The 18,051-nt window shown below is 44.4% G+C and overlaps 1 protein-coding gene across 3 annotated transcripts in view; it reads left to right on the top strand.

Annotated features, from left to right (window-relative positions):
• Nucleotides 1-1,761: 1,761 nt before the first annotated feature.
• Nucleotides 1,762-18,051, top strand: part of LOC115459666 (MTOR-associated protein MEAK7-like) — a 45,085-nt gene continuing 28,795 nt past the window's right edge. For 2 of the 3 annotated variants that reach the window (XM_030189475.1, XM_030189473.1), the window contains exons 1-2: nt 1,762-1,882; nt 12,513-12,685. In XM_030189475.1, the coding sequence (XP_030045335.1) occupies nt 12,536-12,685 (150 nt within the window). In that variant the 5' untranslated portion in view covers nt 1,762-1,882; nt 12,513-12,535. Of the gene's footprint in view, nt 1,883-5,369; nt 5,685-12,512; nt 12,686-18,051 lie in introns of all 3 variants that reach the window. The other variant, XM_030189474.1, reaches the window with a different exon arrangement.

Genomic DNA, 18,051 nt, shown 5'->3' with positions numbered 1-18,051 from the left:
CCTTCTCCATTGTGAATACTGCCCATTTAACCCCACAAGTCTCTGGATTCAGCTGCTGCGACTAAAGGAAAGAACATTATCAGGTAAGAAATAATTTTTAGTTTAAAAGTCCAGTACTTAATATCTAACAAGGCACTTCTGTTTGCTTGAGATGTAAATATTTAACTTCTGTGTGAATTTCATTTGGAAGTTTAAATGCAGAGGGAGATTAAGCAGGATAGCGGAAATTTAGAGGTAAATTAAGTTAAATGTAACTTACCTTGAACTACAACCAGAGTTGCCAACTCCACGGTTTTCCTGTGGAATTGGACGGCTTTTTAAAGTTGCACATGGGCACTTTTCTATGATCACGGGTTGTGACTTCTTGGGCAGTTTTTGAAGCGGCTGAGTGGCTCATGCCGGTTGGTTCCAGCTCCGTCTCTGCTCACCCTCCTATTGGTCAAATTTGGAGCTGGAATGAGGCTTGATGCATTTCAATTCTCATTCCAGCTCCAAATTTGACCAATAGGAGGTTGAGGTGGGTGATGAGGTCATCAGCTATACAAGATGGTGAGCATTTCTCTCTCCCAGCCAGTGTTGCCAGGTGGGTGGTTTTACCACCCAATTGGGTGGTTTTCCGCGACCCGCTGCGGGAAAATTTTGCCCGCGGCAGGTTGCGGTTTTCTGGGTTTGTTTTGGGTCTTTTGGGCGGTTTTTTAAGCGGTTTTTTCGGCCGGGGGGGGGGGGCGGGGTTAGTGATGTTCTGGGTGGGGCCGATGATGGCGGGGGCGGGGTTGATGACACGGGGTGGGGTGTCAGGGGCGGGGCTTGACTTTGGGCGGGTTTTGGGCTCGTTTGGGTGGGAAAAAAATTTTCCACCTGGCAACCCTGCTCCCAGCCCCTGTCACTATTACCCAACCTCTGTTTCCCTCACATATCCTTTCTGCCTCTCTCTCTCTCTCCTGTTACCATTTCCTAACTTCTCTATTCATCTCCCACTGCATGTTCTGATCATCCTCTTCCACTTCCAGAGCAGAACTCTTTCCCTCTGCCTTCCCCTCCACACTTTCTTACCCCTATTTCTCTCTCCCAGTCCCAATTTGGAGTTACCGTCCGGCCAACGCATGGCCTTTCAGTAATTTCATTTTTGACGCACATCCGCTTTGCACTTCTGAAAAAAAAATCATTTTTATTTTCTGACGCACGTCAGCTATGCACAAGTGGCATTCTACACACGTAGCTCATTACCGCCCGGTTAACGAGACATTGCCGCTAAGTCAATGGATGGCAGTAAGGTCTCAGACCCAAAATGGACACGTGACAGCTTTTATTTTGCCGCAAGTCCGTTTTCAGCCAAAATTTTAAAAAGCCATTTTTTTTTTTTTTTTACAAGCGCACAGAAAAATGGATCTGGGTGTGCCCAAAACCCGCACCTACACTACCGCAGGCTATTTTTCAGCGCACCTTAGTAAAGGGACCCCTGACAAAATAAAAGTAAAAAAAAAAAAAAAAAAGAAACACTAAGAATTGAACGATAATTTTTGAAGGGACCGAAAGGCGACGCAGCCGTTCTTGTTGCAACCGGGAAGAAAATAAAACCGATGCGCCACCCGGCGGCGGGCGGGAAAAAGAAGACCGTTTTTATACTACTATTTACAGTACAAACAGTTTGGGGCGCGAGGCCTGGTCACTGGTGGGAGGGACATGCGCGCGCGCGCCGCAAAGCTGCTCCGTTACAGCTTTAAAAGGCCGGGTCGGCAGCAACGTCAGCGACGACGTCACTCCTTCAACTGTGTGGCGATGACATCCGAAAGTCTTGCGGAGGAGAAGTTGTCTCTCACATAGGGGGACGGGGCACCCACCGGAGAAGGGAAGCTGTGGGGTTGTTGGTGGGCGACTTCAGGTACGAGTTTGACCGGGAGGGAGAGGTGTCGGGTCGAGGACGAGGGGAGACGGTCCCCGTTCCTTGAATACGTGTGTGAGGAGGGGCGCGCGCCGTGTGCTGATGAGTTCGGTCTCTTTGCTGTGCAGCTGCTCGGGGCCGGGGCACAGACGCTCGTGCAGGAGATAGGGGCTTGGCTTCTGGCGTAGGTGCCAGGCCTGTGGATGCTGCAGTGCACCCCTCCCCCCCCCCCCCCACCAATTATTAAGCAGATCCCTTTAGTTCAGACCGGCAATGGCTGTGGGGGCGGGACACGACCAGCATAAGAAAAGATATTTAAGGACATGCGCTTTCGATCCGCGGGATCCGTGTTTTACCCGGACCCCCCCCCCCCTTCACTTTGTCCAAGGAAGGTTAATTTTGTGATGGGTTTAGCCAGTGGCATAGCTACTATGGGGCCACGGGGGGCCTGGGCCCCCGTAGATTTGGCCCTGGACGACCTTCTCAACCCTCCCCTCCGGCTGCCAACCCGCCGTCGCCGTCTGCTACCTTTGCCGGCGGGGGACCCCAACCCCCGCCAGCCGAAGCCTTCTTCCTTTGTTTGGTTTCTGAGTCTGACGTGTGCAGGACGTCAGACTCGGAAACCAAATGAAGGAAGAAGACCGGGTGTCGGAGGTTGGGGTCCTCCACCAGCAAAGGTAGGCCAGGGGGGGGGGGGTGTCAAAGTTGTTGGAGGTGGTGCTTGCGGGGGGGGGGGGACTAAAATGTGCCCCTGCCCCCTCCCCCTCCCACCGAAGTCTGGCTACGCCCCTGGGTTTAGCACCCCCTCCCAATCATTTTGAAAAGTTGTGTCCTGGGTGCCACACTATACGAATCAGATAAAATTACATTTCTAAACCTGAGCTTAGTTATAAATTTACTGCAGCGGTAGGAGTGGAAAACAGCCCAGTGTGGTTCAAGTAGTAGCTGGCTGAGAACTAGAGGAGACTGGCTGCAGCTCTTAGTGAACCTGAGCAAACCATATAACTCTCCAATTCCTCAGGTACAGACTGACATTGTTGCTGTCTAGTGACAGAAACATACCTGCTGTATGTGAAAGAAACTTGCAAGCAGGTATAAAAGAAATTGAATAAATAAATTAGGTCTCTGATCCCGAGGTGGAGGGGGTGTGAAATGACTTGCCCAAGCCAAGGTCATAGAGGTCCAGGGAGGTTGGTTTAATTGTACCCCTGTAACACCGGCACTAGGTGTAGCCTCACTAATCCACTTCACTAACCCACCCAGTTATGAAAGTCCACCTTCTATACTTAACCCCTAATCACTTCCTTCTTTCTTCCCTTATTTAATCTCTGCACATCTGTAATTGTATCTGAAATCCTGGAACGACAATGTCATAATAAAACTATGTACTACGCCACATTGAGCCTGCAAATAGGTGGGAAAATGTGGGATACAAATGTAATAAATAAATATTGTGCAATCTAGAGTAGAAAACTTTCACAAGTCTACCTGTTCCACTCCACTCTATTTTAGATATGATAGAGGTATATAAAATACTGAGTGGAATGGAATGGGTAGATGTGAATCACAAACATGCATGGGATAAACCTAAAGGAATCCTGTTCAGAAGGAATGGATCCTCAGGAGCTTAGCCAAGATTGGGTGGCAGAGTCGGTGGGGGGAGGCGGGGTTGGTGCTGGGCAGACTAATACGGTTTGTGCCAGAGCCGGTGGGGGAAGGCGGGGCTGGTGGTTGGGAGACGGGGATAGTGCTGGGCAGACTTATACAGTCTGTGCCAGAGCTGGTGGTGGGAGGCGGGGATAATGCTGGGCAGATTTATATGGTCTGTGCCCTGAAAAAGACAGGTACAAATCAAAGTAAGGTATACACAAAAAGTGGCACATATGAGTTTATCTTGTTGGGCAGACTGGATGGACCGTGCAGGTCTTTCTGCCGTCATCTACTATGTTACTATGTATGTTACTTGTTTACTCTTTCCAAAAATACTAGGACTGGCTGGGGGGCACGCAGTGAAGCTACATAGTATTAAATTTAAAATGAATCGGAAAAAACATTTCTTCACTCAATTTGTAATTAAACTCTGGAATTCGTTGCCAGAGAATGTGGTAAAAGAAGTTAGCGGGGTTTAAAAAAAGGTTTGGATGGCTTCCTAAAAGAAAAGTCCATAAGCCATTATTAAAATGGACTTGGGAAAATCCACTGCTTTTTTTTCTGGGATAAGCAGCATAAAATGTATTGTACTGTTTTTGGAATCTTGTCAGGTACTTGTAAACTGGATTGACCACTGTTGGAAACAGGATACTGAGCTTGATGGACCTTTGGTCTGGTCAAGTATGACAACACTTATAAGGCTTCTAATGTACAGGAAGGTTTGTGGATTCATAAATTGGCTTCTAAATGGATACCTGAGGCAATGGCGTAGCTCAAAATTCCAAGGATTGTTAGTGGGGAGGTGGAATTTGAGCCCTGTTTCCTTAGCACTTTGCTTGTACCCATTAGGCCATGCATTAAGGACCATGCAGTCCTGCCTACAGCAAACTTGTGTAACGTTTACACAAAATATCTTTATTTTGTCTGAAATCAGGCAAGCAAATATTTGGTTAAAACGGTCGGTAATGGAACCCATTTGGGATGAGGTCATACTGGACTTAATGGGGAGAGTGTTTTTGATGTTATAGTAGGTGATCATCTGGCATCCTGTGATCACCAGATGGTGTGGTTTAATATTAAGATAGGTGTGGAGAGGGTTCATTCAAAATTGAAGGTTCTAGACTTCAAACAAACTAACTTTGTTCAGATGGGGGATTACCTCAAGGAATTGTCTAGATGGGAACATCTTGAAAAAGTTTGAAAGCAGTGGGCAAATCTGAAAGGAGCTATTGTAAGGGCAACAAAACTTTTTGTAAGGAAAGTAAATAAGAGGAAAAGGAGGCCACTTTGGTTCTCAAAAGTAGTAGCTGAAAAGGTAAAGAAAAAGAGGTTAGCCTTATAAACTACAAGAAATAGCAGAAAGAGAAAGACAGGCGACGATATCCAGAAAAGCTAAGAGAAGCTGGTAGAGTAGTCAGGAAAGCGAAGATGCAAATGGAAGTGGAGTGGAGGAGTGGCCTAGTGGTTAGGGTGGTGGACTCTGGTCCTGGGGAACTGAGTTTGATTCCCACTTCAGGCACAGGCAGCTCCTTGTGACTCTGGGCGTCACGTAACCCTCCGTTGCCCCAGGTACAAATAAGTACCTGTATATAATATGTAAGCCGCATTGAGCCTGCCGTGAGTGGGAAAGCGCGGGGTACAAATGTAACAAAAGAAAAAATAGCCAATACAGTAAAATGGGGGGGGGGGGAGACAAGACATTTTTAAGGTGTGTTTAGTGATAGGAGGAAGTGTAAAAGTGGCATTGTGAGACTCAAAGGTGAAGGGGAGGAATATGTAGAAGCTGATAAAGATAAAGCAGAATTGCTTAACAAATATTTGTATTCTGTGTTTACAGCTGAAGAGCCAAGAGCAGGACCACAGATGACAAATAGGAATTGAAGGGTGGTAATCCCTGAATGATTTTCAGAGGACTGTTTGTGAGGAGCTGGCTAAACTAAAGGTGGACAAAGTGATGGGGCCGGATGGCACACATCTGAGGGTACTGAAGGAATTTAGGGAAGTTCTAACGGTTCCGCTGGCTGACCTTTCCAATGCTTCTCTAGAGTTGGGAGTGGTCCCAGAGGACTGGAGAAGAGCGAATGTGGTCCATCTCCACAAAAGCAGAAGTAAGGAAGATGTTAACTACAGGCCGGTAGGTCTGCCTTCCGTGGTAAGTAAATTAATGAAAATGCTTTTAAAACATACAGTAGTAAAGTTTTTGGAATCCAATGGATTGCAGGACCCGAGGCAACATGGTTTCACTAGAGGCAGGTCTTGTCAGACAAATCTGATTAATTTCTTTGACTTGGTGACCAGAGAGTTGGATCGAGGGAGAGTGCTAGATGTGGTATATTTAGATTTTAACAAAGCCTTTGACACGGTTCCACATAGACGGCTAATAAATAAACTGAGTGCCCTCGGTATGGGCACTAAAGTGACTGACTGGGTTAGGAATTGGTTGAGTGGAAGGCGACAGAGGGTAGTGGTAAATGCTGCTCATTCTGAGGTAAAAGGTGCAACCAGTGGTGTGCCGCAAGGTTCGATTCTTGGGCTGGTTCTTTTTAACATTTTTGTAAGCAATATTGCTGAAGGGCTCTCTGGTAAGGTTTGCCTCTTTGTGACAGATACCAAAATCTGCAATAGGGTAGACACCCCCTGATGGCGTGAATAATGTGAGGAAGGACAGCGAAGCTAGAGTAATGGTCTGGAATTTGGCAGCTAAAATTTAATGCTAAAAAATGCAAGGTCTTGCATTTGGGCTACAAAAACTCGAAGGAATGGTACAATTTAGGGGGCGAAGAACTTTTGTGCACGAAAGAGGAGCAGGGCTTAGGTGTGATCGTATGTGATGATCTTAAGGTGGCCAAACAGGTAGAAAATGCGATGGCGAAAGCTAGAAGGATGCTTGGGTGCATAGGGAGAGGAACGCCTAGTAGGAAAAGAAGTGATGATGCCCCTCTATAAGACTCTGGTGAGACTTCATTTAGAATATTGTGTACAATGTAAATAGGATGGAGTCGGTCCAGAGGGTGGCTACTAAAATGGTCTGTAGTCTTCGTCATAAAGCGTACGGGGACAGACCTAAAGATCTCAATATGTGTACTTTAGAAGAAAGGCGGGAGAGAGGAGATATGATAGACATTTCAATACCTACATGGTATAAATACACAGGAGGCGAGTCTTTCAATTGAAAGGAAGCTCTGGAACGAAGGGGCATAGGATGAAGGTGAAAGGGGATAGACTCAGAAGTAACCTGACGAAATACTTCTTCACGGAAAGAGCGGTGAATTCGTGGAACAGCTCCTGGTCAAAGTGTTGGCAATGAAAACATTATCTGAATTCAAGAGAGCTTTGGACAAGTACATAGACTCTCTTAAGTGAGTGATAGGGAGAGTAGATTCCATGGATGGGAAGACTGGATAGGCGATATGGTCTTTATCTGCCTGCATTTTTCTTTGTTTCTTTAAGTCTTAGTTTATTAAAGCAGAACAAAATTGGTTTACTTTTTGATAATTCACCTCACCAACCCAATCAGTGATGAAAATCCAACTACATAACTCCCGATCACTCTCTCCCTTCCTCTCTCTTCCCTACTCAATCTCTGCACAATACTAACTGCATCTAATATCTTGTAGTGACATTGTTAACAACATTATCAATAGAAATCAAACAAAAGAAAATAAGATGATTACATGATCTTTTCCATATTTTATTTTGTTTGATTTCTGTTGATAACCTTTAAGAGTGGACTAACACGGCTACCACACCTCTCTACTTAACAACATTATGTAAGCCACTTTGAGCCTGCAAATAGGTGGGAAAAATGTGGGATACAAATGCAATAAATAATAATAATAATAATAATCAGATTTGTGTATTCAACTGACAGTTATGCTGTGTTGAGAAGTGTCCTGTGAGGTGTCCACCACTTTTTTCCCTTAACCAGTAGCCTAGCTACCTTATTTCTAGCTTTACTTATCCATCCACGAAAACATTCAAGAACAGCAAACACAATTGCCAGCTAGTGCTGACCAGTCACTATTCCTCTACTGATTGTTTGAGAGATCCTACAGGTTGAAGTCTGTAATAGTTATACCATTTTACTCAGGTGTTATTCTTTGCTTAGTATTTTCCATCAGCTCACTAGCCAGTGACCCTAGATCTGGTCATATTCTAACTGTGTTCTTCAATCAAGACTCAGAAGCCAGTGGTGCCTCTGGAGACCCCTGGGGCGGCCCCTGTTTTCTTTCTGGGGTTCCCCCCCCCCCCCTTTTGCTTTGCCTGTCTACCCAGACTCAGGACAGAAAGGGGAGAGCGGATGGGGGGAACAGCTGAATACTCGAAGAACAAGGCATTTCTCAATAGACAAGAGAATGTATTTGGAAATGCTCACAACCTTGAGGATACCCCCCCCCCCCCCCAATGAAGTTTGAAGGTCAGCTGGTAGGGATGGATGTCGTTGACATACACTGGTCAGCAGTGTCATGGCCCTGCATGGGGAGATAGTTGGCCGCTGTCCTTTAGCTCATTAAAATCCAAAGTGGCCCCAGCTTAAAAATTAATGAAGACCACTGTTCTATTGTCAGGCCTTTGTGTATTTGCCTTGTTCTTATCTTGCCCTTCTTTCAGGGTCAGTGACTGTCTTTCAGGATTCCTTGAGATGGTCATTTCCTGTATAGCTAGGTTGCTTTGATTTTATGGTGAAAAAACCTTCTAGTCCTAGCACAAAGAGAGATCTCCCTTATTAAAAATAATTTCATTAGCCAGAAAATTATAGATGAACGAGACAGTATGGAAACCCTGTTTGCAGGGGTGTTACCTTTTCTTTTTTGTTAACTCATAACAGTCTGTTAACCATCAGCTGTAAACAAGCTAACTGGCAATTACAGGTTTAACTACTCAAAACACTGCTTTGGCATTCTGAAAATAGATTACGGAACAAAGTGGTACTTGTATTGCAGTACAGGTCAAGGAGAGATAAAGGAAAGCACAGAAGAGGTGCAGTTTATTAGAACCAGAAACAAAGTTATGAAATTACAAAACAAAAAATCATTTATGTAATAGTTGTCCTTCAAGTTTCATCCCCACGTATCATAGTATCATAAATTGGAATGGCATAAGTCAGGCCTTGAAAATTTCTTTGAATATAGGATACAGCCACTGAGAACTGTCTCACTGTCCCCCCTCCCCCCCACATTTATCTCCACTGAAGTGAGGAATGGGGGGGGGGGGGGGGGACAGTTCTGAGGTGTACTTCAGCTTCTTTAGAGCCTGATTTACTAAGGCTGTTTTCCTCTTCCCTTGTCCATAAGAGTGTCCATCCTAGGTCAGACCAATGGTCCATCTAGCCCAGTATCCTGTCTTCCAAACAGTGGCCAAGTCAGGTCACAAGTACCTGGCAGAAACCCAAATTGTGGTAACACTCCATACTACAAATCCCAGGGCAAGCAGTTGCTTCCCATGTCTGCCTCGATAGCAGACTATGGACTTTTCCTCCAGGAATTTGTCCAAACCTTTTTTTAAATCCAGATACGCTAACCTTGTTACCACATTCTCTGGCAAAGAGTTCCAGAGCTTAACTATTTGTTGAGTGAAAAAATATTTCCTCCTATTTGTTTTAAAAGTATTTCCATGCAACTTCCTCGAGTGTCCCCTAGTCTTTGTACTATCGGAACGAGTAAAAAATCAATTTACTTCTACTCGTTCTACACCACTCAGGATTTTGTAGACCTCAATCATATCTCCCCTCATCTGTCTCTTCCAAGCTGAAGAGCCCTAACCTCTTTAGCCTTTCCTCATATGAGAGGCGTTCCATCCCCTTTATCATGTTAGTTGCTCTTCTTTGAACCTTTTCTAATTCTGCTATATCTTTTTTGAGATATGGTGACCAGAACTGAACACAATAATGGTAACATAGTAAGTGACGGCAGATAAAGACCTGTACGGTCCATCCAGTCTGCCCAATGCAATAAACTCACTTGATATGCGATACTTTATATAAATATATATCCGAGTTTGATTTGTCCTTGCCATTCTCGGGGCACAGACTGTATAAGTCTGCCCAGCACTCTTCTTGTACTAAAAGTTCTGAAACTAACGTCGAAGCCCCTTAAAATTTACACTCAAGGCCATCCCTATCTATTCAGTCACGATCAGGGCATAGACCGTAGAAGTCTGCCTAGCACCAGTTTCGCTTCCCAATTAGCAGCGTCGCCACCCAATCTCTGCTAAAATTCTTTGGATCCATTCCTTCTAAACAGGATTCCTTTGTGTTTGTCCCATGCATGTTTGAATTCCATTACCGTTTTCATCTCCACCACCTCCCGCAGGAGGGCATTCCATGTATCTACCACTCTCTCCGTGAAAAAATACTTCCTGACATTACTCCTGAGTCTGCTCCCCTTCAACCTCAATTCATGTCCTCTAGTTCTACCACCTTCCCATCTCCAGAAAAGGTTTGTTTGCGGATTAATACCTTTCAAATATTTGAACGTCTGTATCATGTCACCCCTGTTCCTCCATTCCTTCAAAGTATACATGTTCAGGTTTGCAATTTTAATCACATACCATTTTCATAGCTTTTCTTTACACTGCTTCCAGTCTTTTTACATCCTTAGCTAGATATGGCCTCCAAAACTGAACACAATACTCCAAGTGGGGCTTCACCAACGACTTGTAGAGGGGCATCAACATGTCCTTTCTTCTGCTAGTTATACCCCTTTCCTATGCAGCCTAGCATCCTTGTGGCCATGGCCGTCGCCTTGTCACATTGTTTCTTCACCTTCATATCCTCAGACACCAACACCCCAAGGTCTCTCCTGAGTCGAGCTTACTAATCTCTCCCCTCCTATCCAGTATCTCTCTTTCGGGTTTTTGCACCCTAAGTGCATCACTCTACACTTCTTGGCATTAAAATTTAACTAAGACAAAGCTAATCCTGGGTTTAAGAAGTTATTCGGCTCCCAATTAGTGCACTACAAAATGTTACGGAAACCAAAGGAAACTAAAAATAAGTAAATTAACTACTATAAAAAATCAACTTCAAACCAAACGTTTATGAAAACATTTTTTAAAATGTGCTCAGTTTTTTTTGGTGTTTCACCGTGACTCGAAGGCTCGAGATATGTAAAATCACCTGTATCACCATCATAGCACACCCTACCGCCACACCACTATCTAATCAGAGAACATCAGGAACAATCTCTGCATCTAATAGATGAAATAGTATAAACTTAGCTTTATGTAAATTGTAGCTGGTGCAGTATTCAATGTTCAGTAGGATGCCGGTGTACAAGGGCTATTTGAGTCTCAAGCCAGAGCAAAACTTTTTAACTTCAATGCGTGCAAATAAATATCCATTGTTCAATATTCATGGAACCAGATTTGGATTTTGCTCTTGCTCATGGCATTTCAGTGGTAGCTCGAGGTAAGTTACATTCAGGCACAGTAGATAAGTTCCTGTCACTGGAGGGCTTCCAAAATGTTATTTAAAACCGTTTCCATACCTGAAGCAAACTTTTGACCCTGGCAATAATTCTTCTTCTTTTTTAATTTTCTCATTTTATAGTGTTCTCCCCTTTAAAAATAAAATGCTACAACAGTATCCTTAGTTTCTTTGTTCCAGTGGTTTTTAAGGCTATTGCTCCGGACTTGTATGTTCAGGCTTCTGCTTTGAAGGCGTAAATAAAAGTTCCATATTTATTCCACCCAATACATGATTTTAGAGCTCTCTGTCGTATCCATCTCAGTTGATCTTCTCCATGCTGAAGAATGCTAATATGTTCCACCTTTGTTGGTAAGGGAGCCCTTTATCATTTTGGTTGTCCTATTCTAGTTCTGATATATGTACTGGTTTTTGAGATGGGGTGACAAGAAGAACTGTGCTTAATACTCAAGGCGACGTTACATCATGGATTGATAGAAGCATTACAAATGTGCCATTTAGATGCCCAATCTTTTAGCCTGGCTTCTGATGTTGAGAGGTTAATACAGTTGGGTCTGGGAAAGGAAAAGCAGACCCTCGTGGTAAAACAAAACAAAATTTATTCAATGCACATACATAAAATCAGCGTATAACTTTCCTCTAACCGCCCAACATGGCCAAGGGCTGCATTAGGGGCTTAACATGAAACCAGCAGGAACAGTCCAATGTTTTCCCTGTTTGGTTAGTGCAATGCAGCCCAAAGAATAAGTCTCACAAGCAGTGAGCTGTCTTTCCCAAGCAGCTGCAGCCTGACGTACAGGCTGCTCATAAATGCAGGTTAGTTTCATTCAAGGTGCCTAAGTAAACTGCTCTATTCAAACTGCCCTTCTTCACTCTCCTCTAGGACAGACGGATACATGTGCACAGGCAACACAGGTACAAATGCATGCACTAATATACATGCAGAGGCAGGGGCGGCCCGACCATTAAGGGGGCCTCAGGTGGCACTCATCAGGAGCGACATCTCCCCCTTCGCTGCATTTCACCTCACGGTGACATTTCAAACCCAGCAGCGGCAGCGATTCCCATACATGCTCTACTGCCGCCGGCACCTGCCTTTTCCCTTTACTGTGGCGCTTCTCTGATGTAACTTCCTGTTTCGTCAGAGGCTCAGCCAGCCGCAGTAAAGGGAAGAGGTGAGTGCCACCGGCGGCAGGGCAGCATATGGGAATTGCTGGGTTTGGAACGTCACTGTGAGGTAAAATACTACGAGGGGGGGGGGGGTGGCATCTCAGCCCGGGAGGAGGGCAGCATGTTAGCTCCACCTCAGGTGGCATCTTCCCTTGGGCTGGCCCTGTGCAGAGGGATCATTGTTTTTTTCCACAGTTGTTACCTTTCCTACCACCCTCTGCTTTTTTTTTACTTGTCTGTGGGTGGAAGAATCAAAGCAGCACTCAGTAGATTGCCTGTTTTACTGGATCATCTGTTTCTCTGTTGGGGTGTTTTTTTTTTTTTGCTCATGTCTTTTTTTTATTTTTATTTATTTTTGTTTGTTTTGTTTGCTGTACTCTGTAGGATTCCCTCAGATATCAGGAAAGATGGGGAATGTAGAAAGCAGCTCCTATCAGAAATGCCTTTTAAGATTTCTTCCAGAAGAACAGAAAGAGATTGATGAAGCATTTGACAGCTTGTCTGGAGAAAAAAATGAAAAGGCTTCTAGAAAAACGGTGAACCTGCAGCAGCTGAAGGTAAGAGCCAGATGGCCCTGCTTGTAGCACTAGATTACTTCACATTCAGTATGAATTTGTACCTGCAAATCTTTGGCTTCAGTTACTACTTAACATCTGTATCCACTGGGTACTTCTGTGCTTTTTTGGATATGGGAAACCTGAGGGGCCCTTTTACCAAGCCGCATAAGTATCTATGCGCGCCCAACACATGCCAAAATGGAGTTACCGCCCGACTACCACATGGGTCTTGCAGTAATTTCATTTTTGGCGCGCGTCCGATATCTGCGTCTGAAAAATATTTTTCATTTTCGTTTGCACGTAACGGACATGCGCCAAGTGGCATTTGGTGTGTGTAGGTCATTACTGCCCAGTTACCGCGTGAGTCTTTACGGCTAGGTCGATGGCTGGCAGTAAGATCTCAGGCCCAAAATGGATGCGCGTCAATTTTCATTTTGCCGCACGTCCATTTTCGGGGGGAAAAAAAGGCCTTTTTTACAGGCGCACTAAAAAATGGATTGGCGTGTGCCCAAAACCCACGCTTACACTACCTCAAGCCATTTTTCAGCGCGCCTTTGTAAATGGACCCCTGAATTAACTCCAGTACAAATTCAGATTGTGAACCCTCCAGCAACAAAAAATACCTACTAGACCTGAATGGACAGCACTTCAATAGCTTTGGGCTTAAGGGCGGTATATAAAAATATAATTTATGCATGTATCTCCCCAATCTAGGTGCCTACTTTTTATTTTATCGAATAGTCGCTAAATAGGTGTATTCTTGGCGCCTAAATATAGGCACCTCTTACAGAAGTTTCCTCTAAGATGGTAAAATTTACAACAAGGCACGTAGGGCCTCTTTTATCAAGCCATGCTAGTGACTTCCAGTGCGGTAATGCTGACAAAGCGGGCTCCGTCGGGATTGCCGTGCAGGAACCACTAGCGCGGCTTGATCAGAGGCTCTGTCTGCTGTGTTGTGCTTCTTTTCTAAAAGACAGATAATGTTAAGGACCTTCAGAAAAGTGGGAAAAGCAGCAGCTTGAGTTTGGCAAACCAAGAAGACAGCTCCAAAAGTTCATCTCTGCGCTCTGTAAATCCCAGTTTTTTCTTTTGTGTCAGTTAAGATCAGTACGTTCTTTATTCAATGGCGATACATTCACTCTCTAATCCTTTCCTTTTTTATGTCCCGTTTGGACTATTGCAATATCATTAATTTAGGGATATCCAATTCGCTTCTCGAATACAGCTGTTCGTCTCCTCTGTCAAGTACGGAAATTTGATCTGATCATCCACTCTGAAGGATCACCACTGGCTAGCGGTGGTTTATTGCATTCAATTCAAAACATTATTTCTGGCTTTAAAAGCTTTTCATCGGGGCACTCCCTTGTATCTTTCCTCACAGACTGTACCATACGTTCAGTTCGTGTCTTGCGATCTATTAACGATCACCATATGGTACTACTAGAACCACACTCTGCCCATCTAGAGATAACACGTCATAGTGCTTTTTTCTTTGTTGCTTCCCAACTTTGGAATTCTCTCTGCCTCTCACTATACGCAGCAAAACTAATTTTAAAAAAGCGTGGTTTTTCCAAAAGGCATACTATAGTGAGTGAGGCAGCCCTCTCTGGTGTGGGTACCTGGGAGTTGGCAGTATAAATGTTAGCCCCGATTGTGAATGCTATTTTAATTAGTTCCCTTGTGTGCATGGTTTCTTTCCTATTGAATTTTGTAGTTCTTTCCTATGCTTTTTATTTTGTTTGTAAACTGTTATGGTCTGTCCATCAGCTTCAGCAGTATATCAAGTCTTGAATAAATAAATATATATATATATATATAAAACTTATATACATAATGAGAACACTTTTTATTTTTGTTACATTTGTACCCCGCGCTTTCCCACTCATGGCAGGCTCAGTGCGCTTACATATTGTATACAGGTACTTATTTGTCCCTGGGGCAATGGAGGGTTAAGTGACTTGCCCAGAGTCACAAGGAGCTGCCTGTGCCTGAAGTGGGAATCGAACTCAGTTCCTCAGTTCCCCAGGACCAGAGTCCACCACCCTAACCACTAGGCCACTCCTCCACTCCAAAGAATATTATAATGCTTCTGTATTGCTCCATGGTGTGACCTCACCTTGAGTACTGCATTCAGTTCTGGTCGCCGTATCTAAACAAAAATATAGCGGAATTAGAAAAAGTTCAAAGAAGAGTGACCAGAATGATAAAGGAGATGTAACTCCTCTTGTATGAGGAAAAGCTAAAGAGGTTAAGGCTCTTCAGCTTGAAAAAGAGATGTGTGTGTGTGTGTGTGTGGGGGGGGGGGGGGGGGGGGATATGATTGAGGCCTATAAAATTCTGAGTTGTGTAGAATGGGTAGAAGTGCAACAATTTTTCACTCTTTCCAAAAGTACAAAGACCATGGGACACAATGAAATTACATGGAAATACTTTTAAAACTAATAAGGGGAAATATTTCACTCAGTGAATAGTTAAGCTGTGGAACTTGTTGCTGGAGAATGTGGTGACTTTATTTTATTTTAGTTACATTTGTACCCTGCGCTTTCCCACTCATGGCAGGCTCAATGCGGCTTACATGGGGCAATGGAGGGTTAAGTGACTTGCCTAGAGTCACAAGGAGCTGCCTGTGCCTGAAGTGGGAATCCAACTCAGTTCCTCAGTTCCCCAGGACCAGAGTCCACCACCCTAACCACTAGGCCACTCCTCCGGGTTTGGACAAGTTCCTGAAGAAAATGTCCATAGTCTGCTATTGAGATAGACATTGGGAAGCCGCTGCTTGCCCCGGGATTGGTAGCATGGAATGTTGCTACTCTTTGAGATTCTGCATGGAATCTTGTCACTCTTTAGGATTCCAGAATCTTGCTATTCTTTGGGTTTCTACATGGAATGTTGCTACTATTTGGGTTTCTGCCAGGTACTTGTGACCTGGATTGGCCATTGTTGGAAGCAGGATACTGGGCTAGATGGACCATTGGTCTGACCCAATATGGCTATTCTTATGTTCTTACACCATTTACCTGAATAAGTGGTGTGTTAGGAATTTCCAATCTTCCATATGCATAAAAGTAGAGGCTAATGGTTGGTTTGAGTTTATGTAGCTGTCAAGGCTATCACTAATCTTTAACAGTAGCTGCTTTTTGCTGCCCATCTCAAAGCTGCAGCCCTTGTCAAACACCTAGTCTTGTATAATGGTTAGGCCAATCCTATCTCTGATCCCTTCACTCTTCAGGCACTTTTCTTCCAGTGCCTCTTATCCTTTACATTCCTTTGGTCATTTTCTGCCTTTACATTCCCTCCCCTGCCACGACTATGACTGGCTCTCACCCTGCAGCACTTGAGATGCCTAAACAGAGGGACAACTTACAGAATTGCCTCCTTTATGTATAACCATAGGCGGTCGGTGGCCCAACTGTTTGGGGAGGCTAAATGGGGCGGGGTTAGGGGTGGGGCCAGGGGCGGGGCTTACATCCATAATTGTCTGACAACACAGAAAAAAATAAGTAAAAATAAGTCACAATACCTTTTATTAAATTTAGATATTAAATATGTATCATATGTCAAAGAATAAAGTGGTTGCTCAAAGCATGTACTAACCACAATTGCTCAACTGCAAAACACTATGCACAAATTTGTGCAAAAACACACTCAGAACCTTACTGTACCATAAATATTACACTGGGCAGACCTAATACACCAATATACCACCCATACGGAAAATGCAGACCGTCAACAATATGAAACAAGGGATCATAATATCACAATTCTCATGTAGAGCCACAAAACACCCTTTTAGGGTGGAAAGTGTTCACAATGAGCTCCTTTTATGAACGGCTATATGTAGATCCTTCAAGAGGTAGTGTTTCATGATTTAGGCTCTAAAACCCTTTCTGATGATTTGGTGCCACCTCAGAAAGCCACTGCAAAACACTATACACAAACTTGTGCAAAAACACACTCATAACCTTACCAAACCATAACAGCACTAATTCCAAGGACAGGACGAGCACAACCTTATGCGTGGAAAGGCAGAACTGTAATTATACCAGGCTCTAAAACACCAATACACTACCTCGTAAAAAAAACAAGACAAAAAGGGCTGCAAATGCTACACGCTAGCAGGATACTGCACCTTGATCACGCATGAAAAACACATGACACAACAGATATGAAGGCAAAATACTGAACTGGAAAGTTACCTCAAGAAGTCAGACTCAGCATGCAGTAATACTAGAAAAATTGAAACTTACATGCAAAATATCACAGATGCACATTTCCAAAAGCTGACATATTCCAGTTAATAAATTCTGAATAAAATACTTTTTTCTACCTTTGTTGTCTGATCATTTGGTTTTTCTATTTGCTTTGGTCCCAGTGTCTTCTGTTTTATGCAGTGTCTTCTTTCCATTTGATATTTTTTCTCTCACCATGTCCACCATCCTCCTGTGTCCTTATGTGTCCTGTCTACCATCTGTAGCCCTGTCCCTATCCTTCAGTATCCCGATCCAGCTCTTAAATTCAACAGTTTACCCTCCATCCATATCCAGCATTTCTCCTCACTCCTCTCCATCCATGTGCATATACTTCCCTCCCCTCCATCCATGTTCAGCACCTTCCCTCTTTCTCTCCTACCATTCCATCCAGTGTCATCCCTCTTTCTCTCTCCATCCTTCCACCCATTATCCTCTTCCATTGTCTTCCTCTAACTCCCCTTCCTTCTAGACAGTTCTCTCTTGACCCTTTTCCATTCAGCATGTACTCTCTCACCCCATCCTTCCAGTGTTTTTCCTCTTTCCCTCCCTACCAGCGTCTTCCCTCATTCTGCCCCCTCCTTCCAGCATTTTTCCTCTTTCTCCCTCCTTTCATCCAGCCAGCATTTCTCAGTCTGACAGCTAGGGTCTCCCCCAGTTTCTCCCCAGCAGCTTCTCTCTCTCTCCTGCCCATGTCCCCTCTTTCTCTCCCCTGCTTTTTTCCATGTCCCTGGCTCTCTGCTGCTCTTTTCCATGGCCCCTCTTTCTGTCCCCATCTCTTTCTGGCTCTCCCCTGCTTTTTTCCATGTCCCCTCTTTCTTTCCCTATCGCTCTCTGGCTGTCCACTGCTCTTGTTCATGTCCCTTGCTCTCCTTCTCTCTCCTCCTACCGTTTCCACACGTTCTCTTCTCTCCCTCCGGCCCGGGCCTCTTTACAGCAGCGCTGACAGAAGAAGAAAAAGAAGCGCGGGGCCACAGCAGCGTTCAGACATGCGCTGTCGGCTCTGCCAGTCCTCTGCCCCTGGAACGGGAAATTGACGTCACGGAGCAGAGACCGGCAGAGCCGACAGCGCATGTCTGAACGCTGCTGCGGCCCCGCACTTCTTTTTCTTCTTATGTT

The sequence above is a fragment of the Microcaecilia unicolor genome, unplaced genomic scaffold (genome assembly GCF_901765095.1).
Source record: "Microcaecilia unicolor unplaced genomic scaffold, aMicUni1.1, whole genome shotgun sequence".
NCBI lineage: Eukaryota > Metazoa > Chordata > Amphibia > Gymnophiona > Siphonopidae > Microcaecilia > Microcaecilia unicolor.
This window is presented reverse-complemented; position numbering and strand designations above follow the sequence as displayed.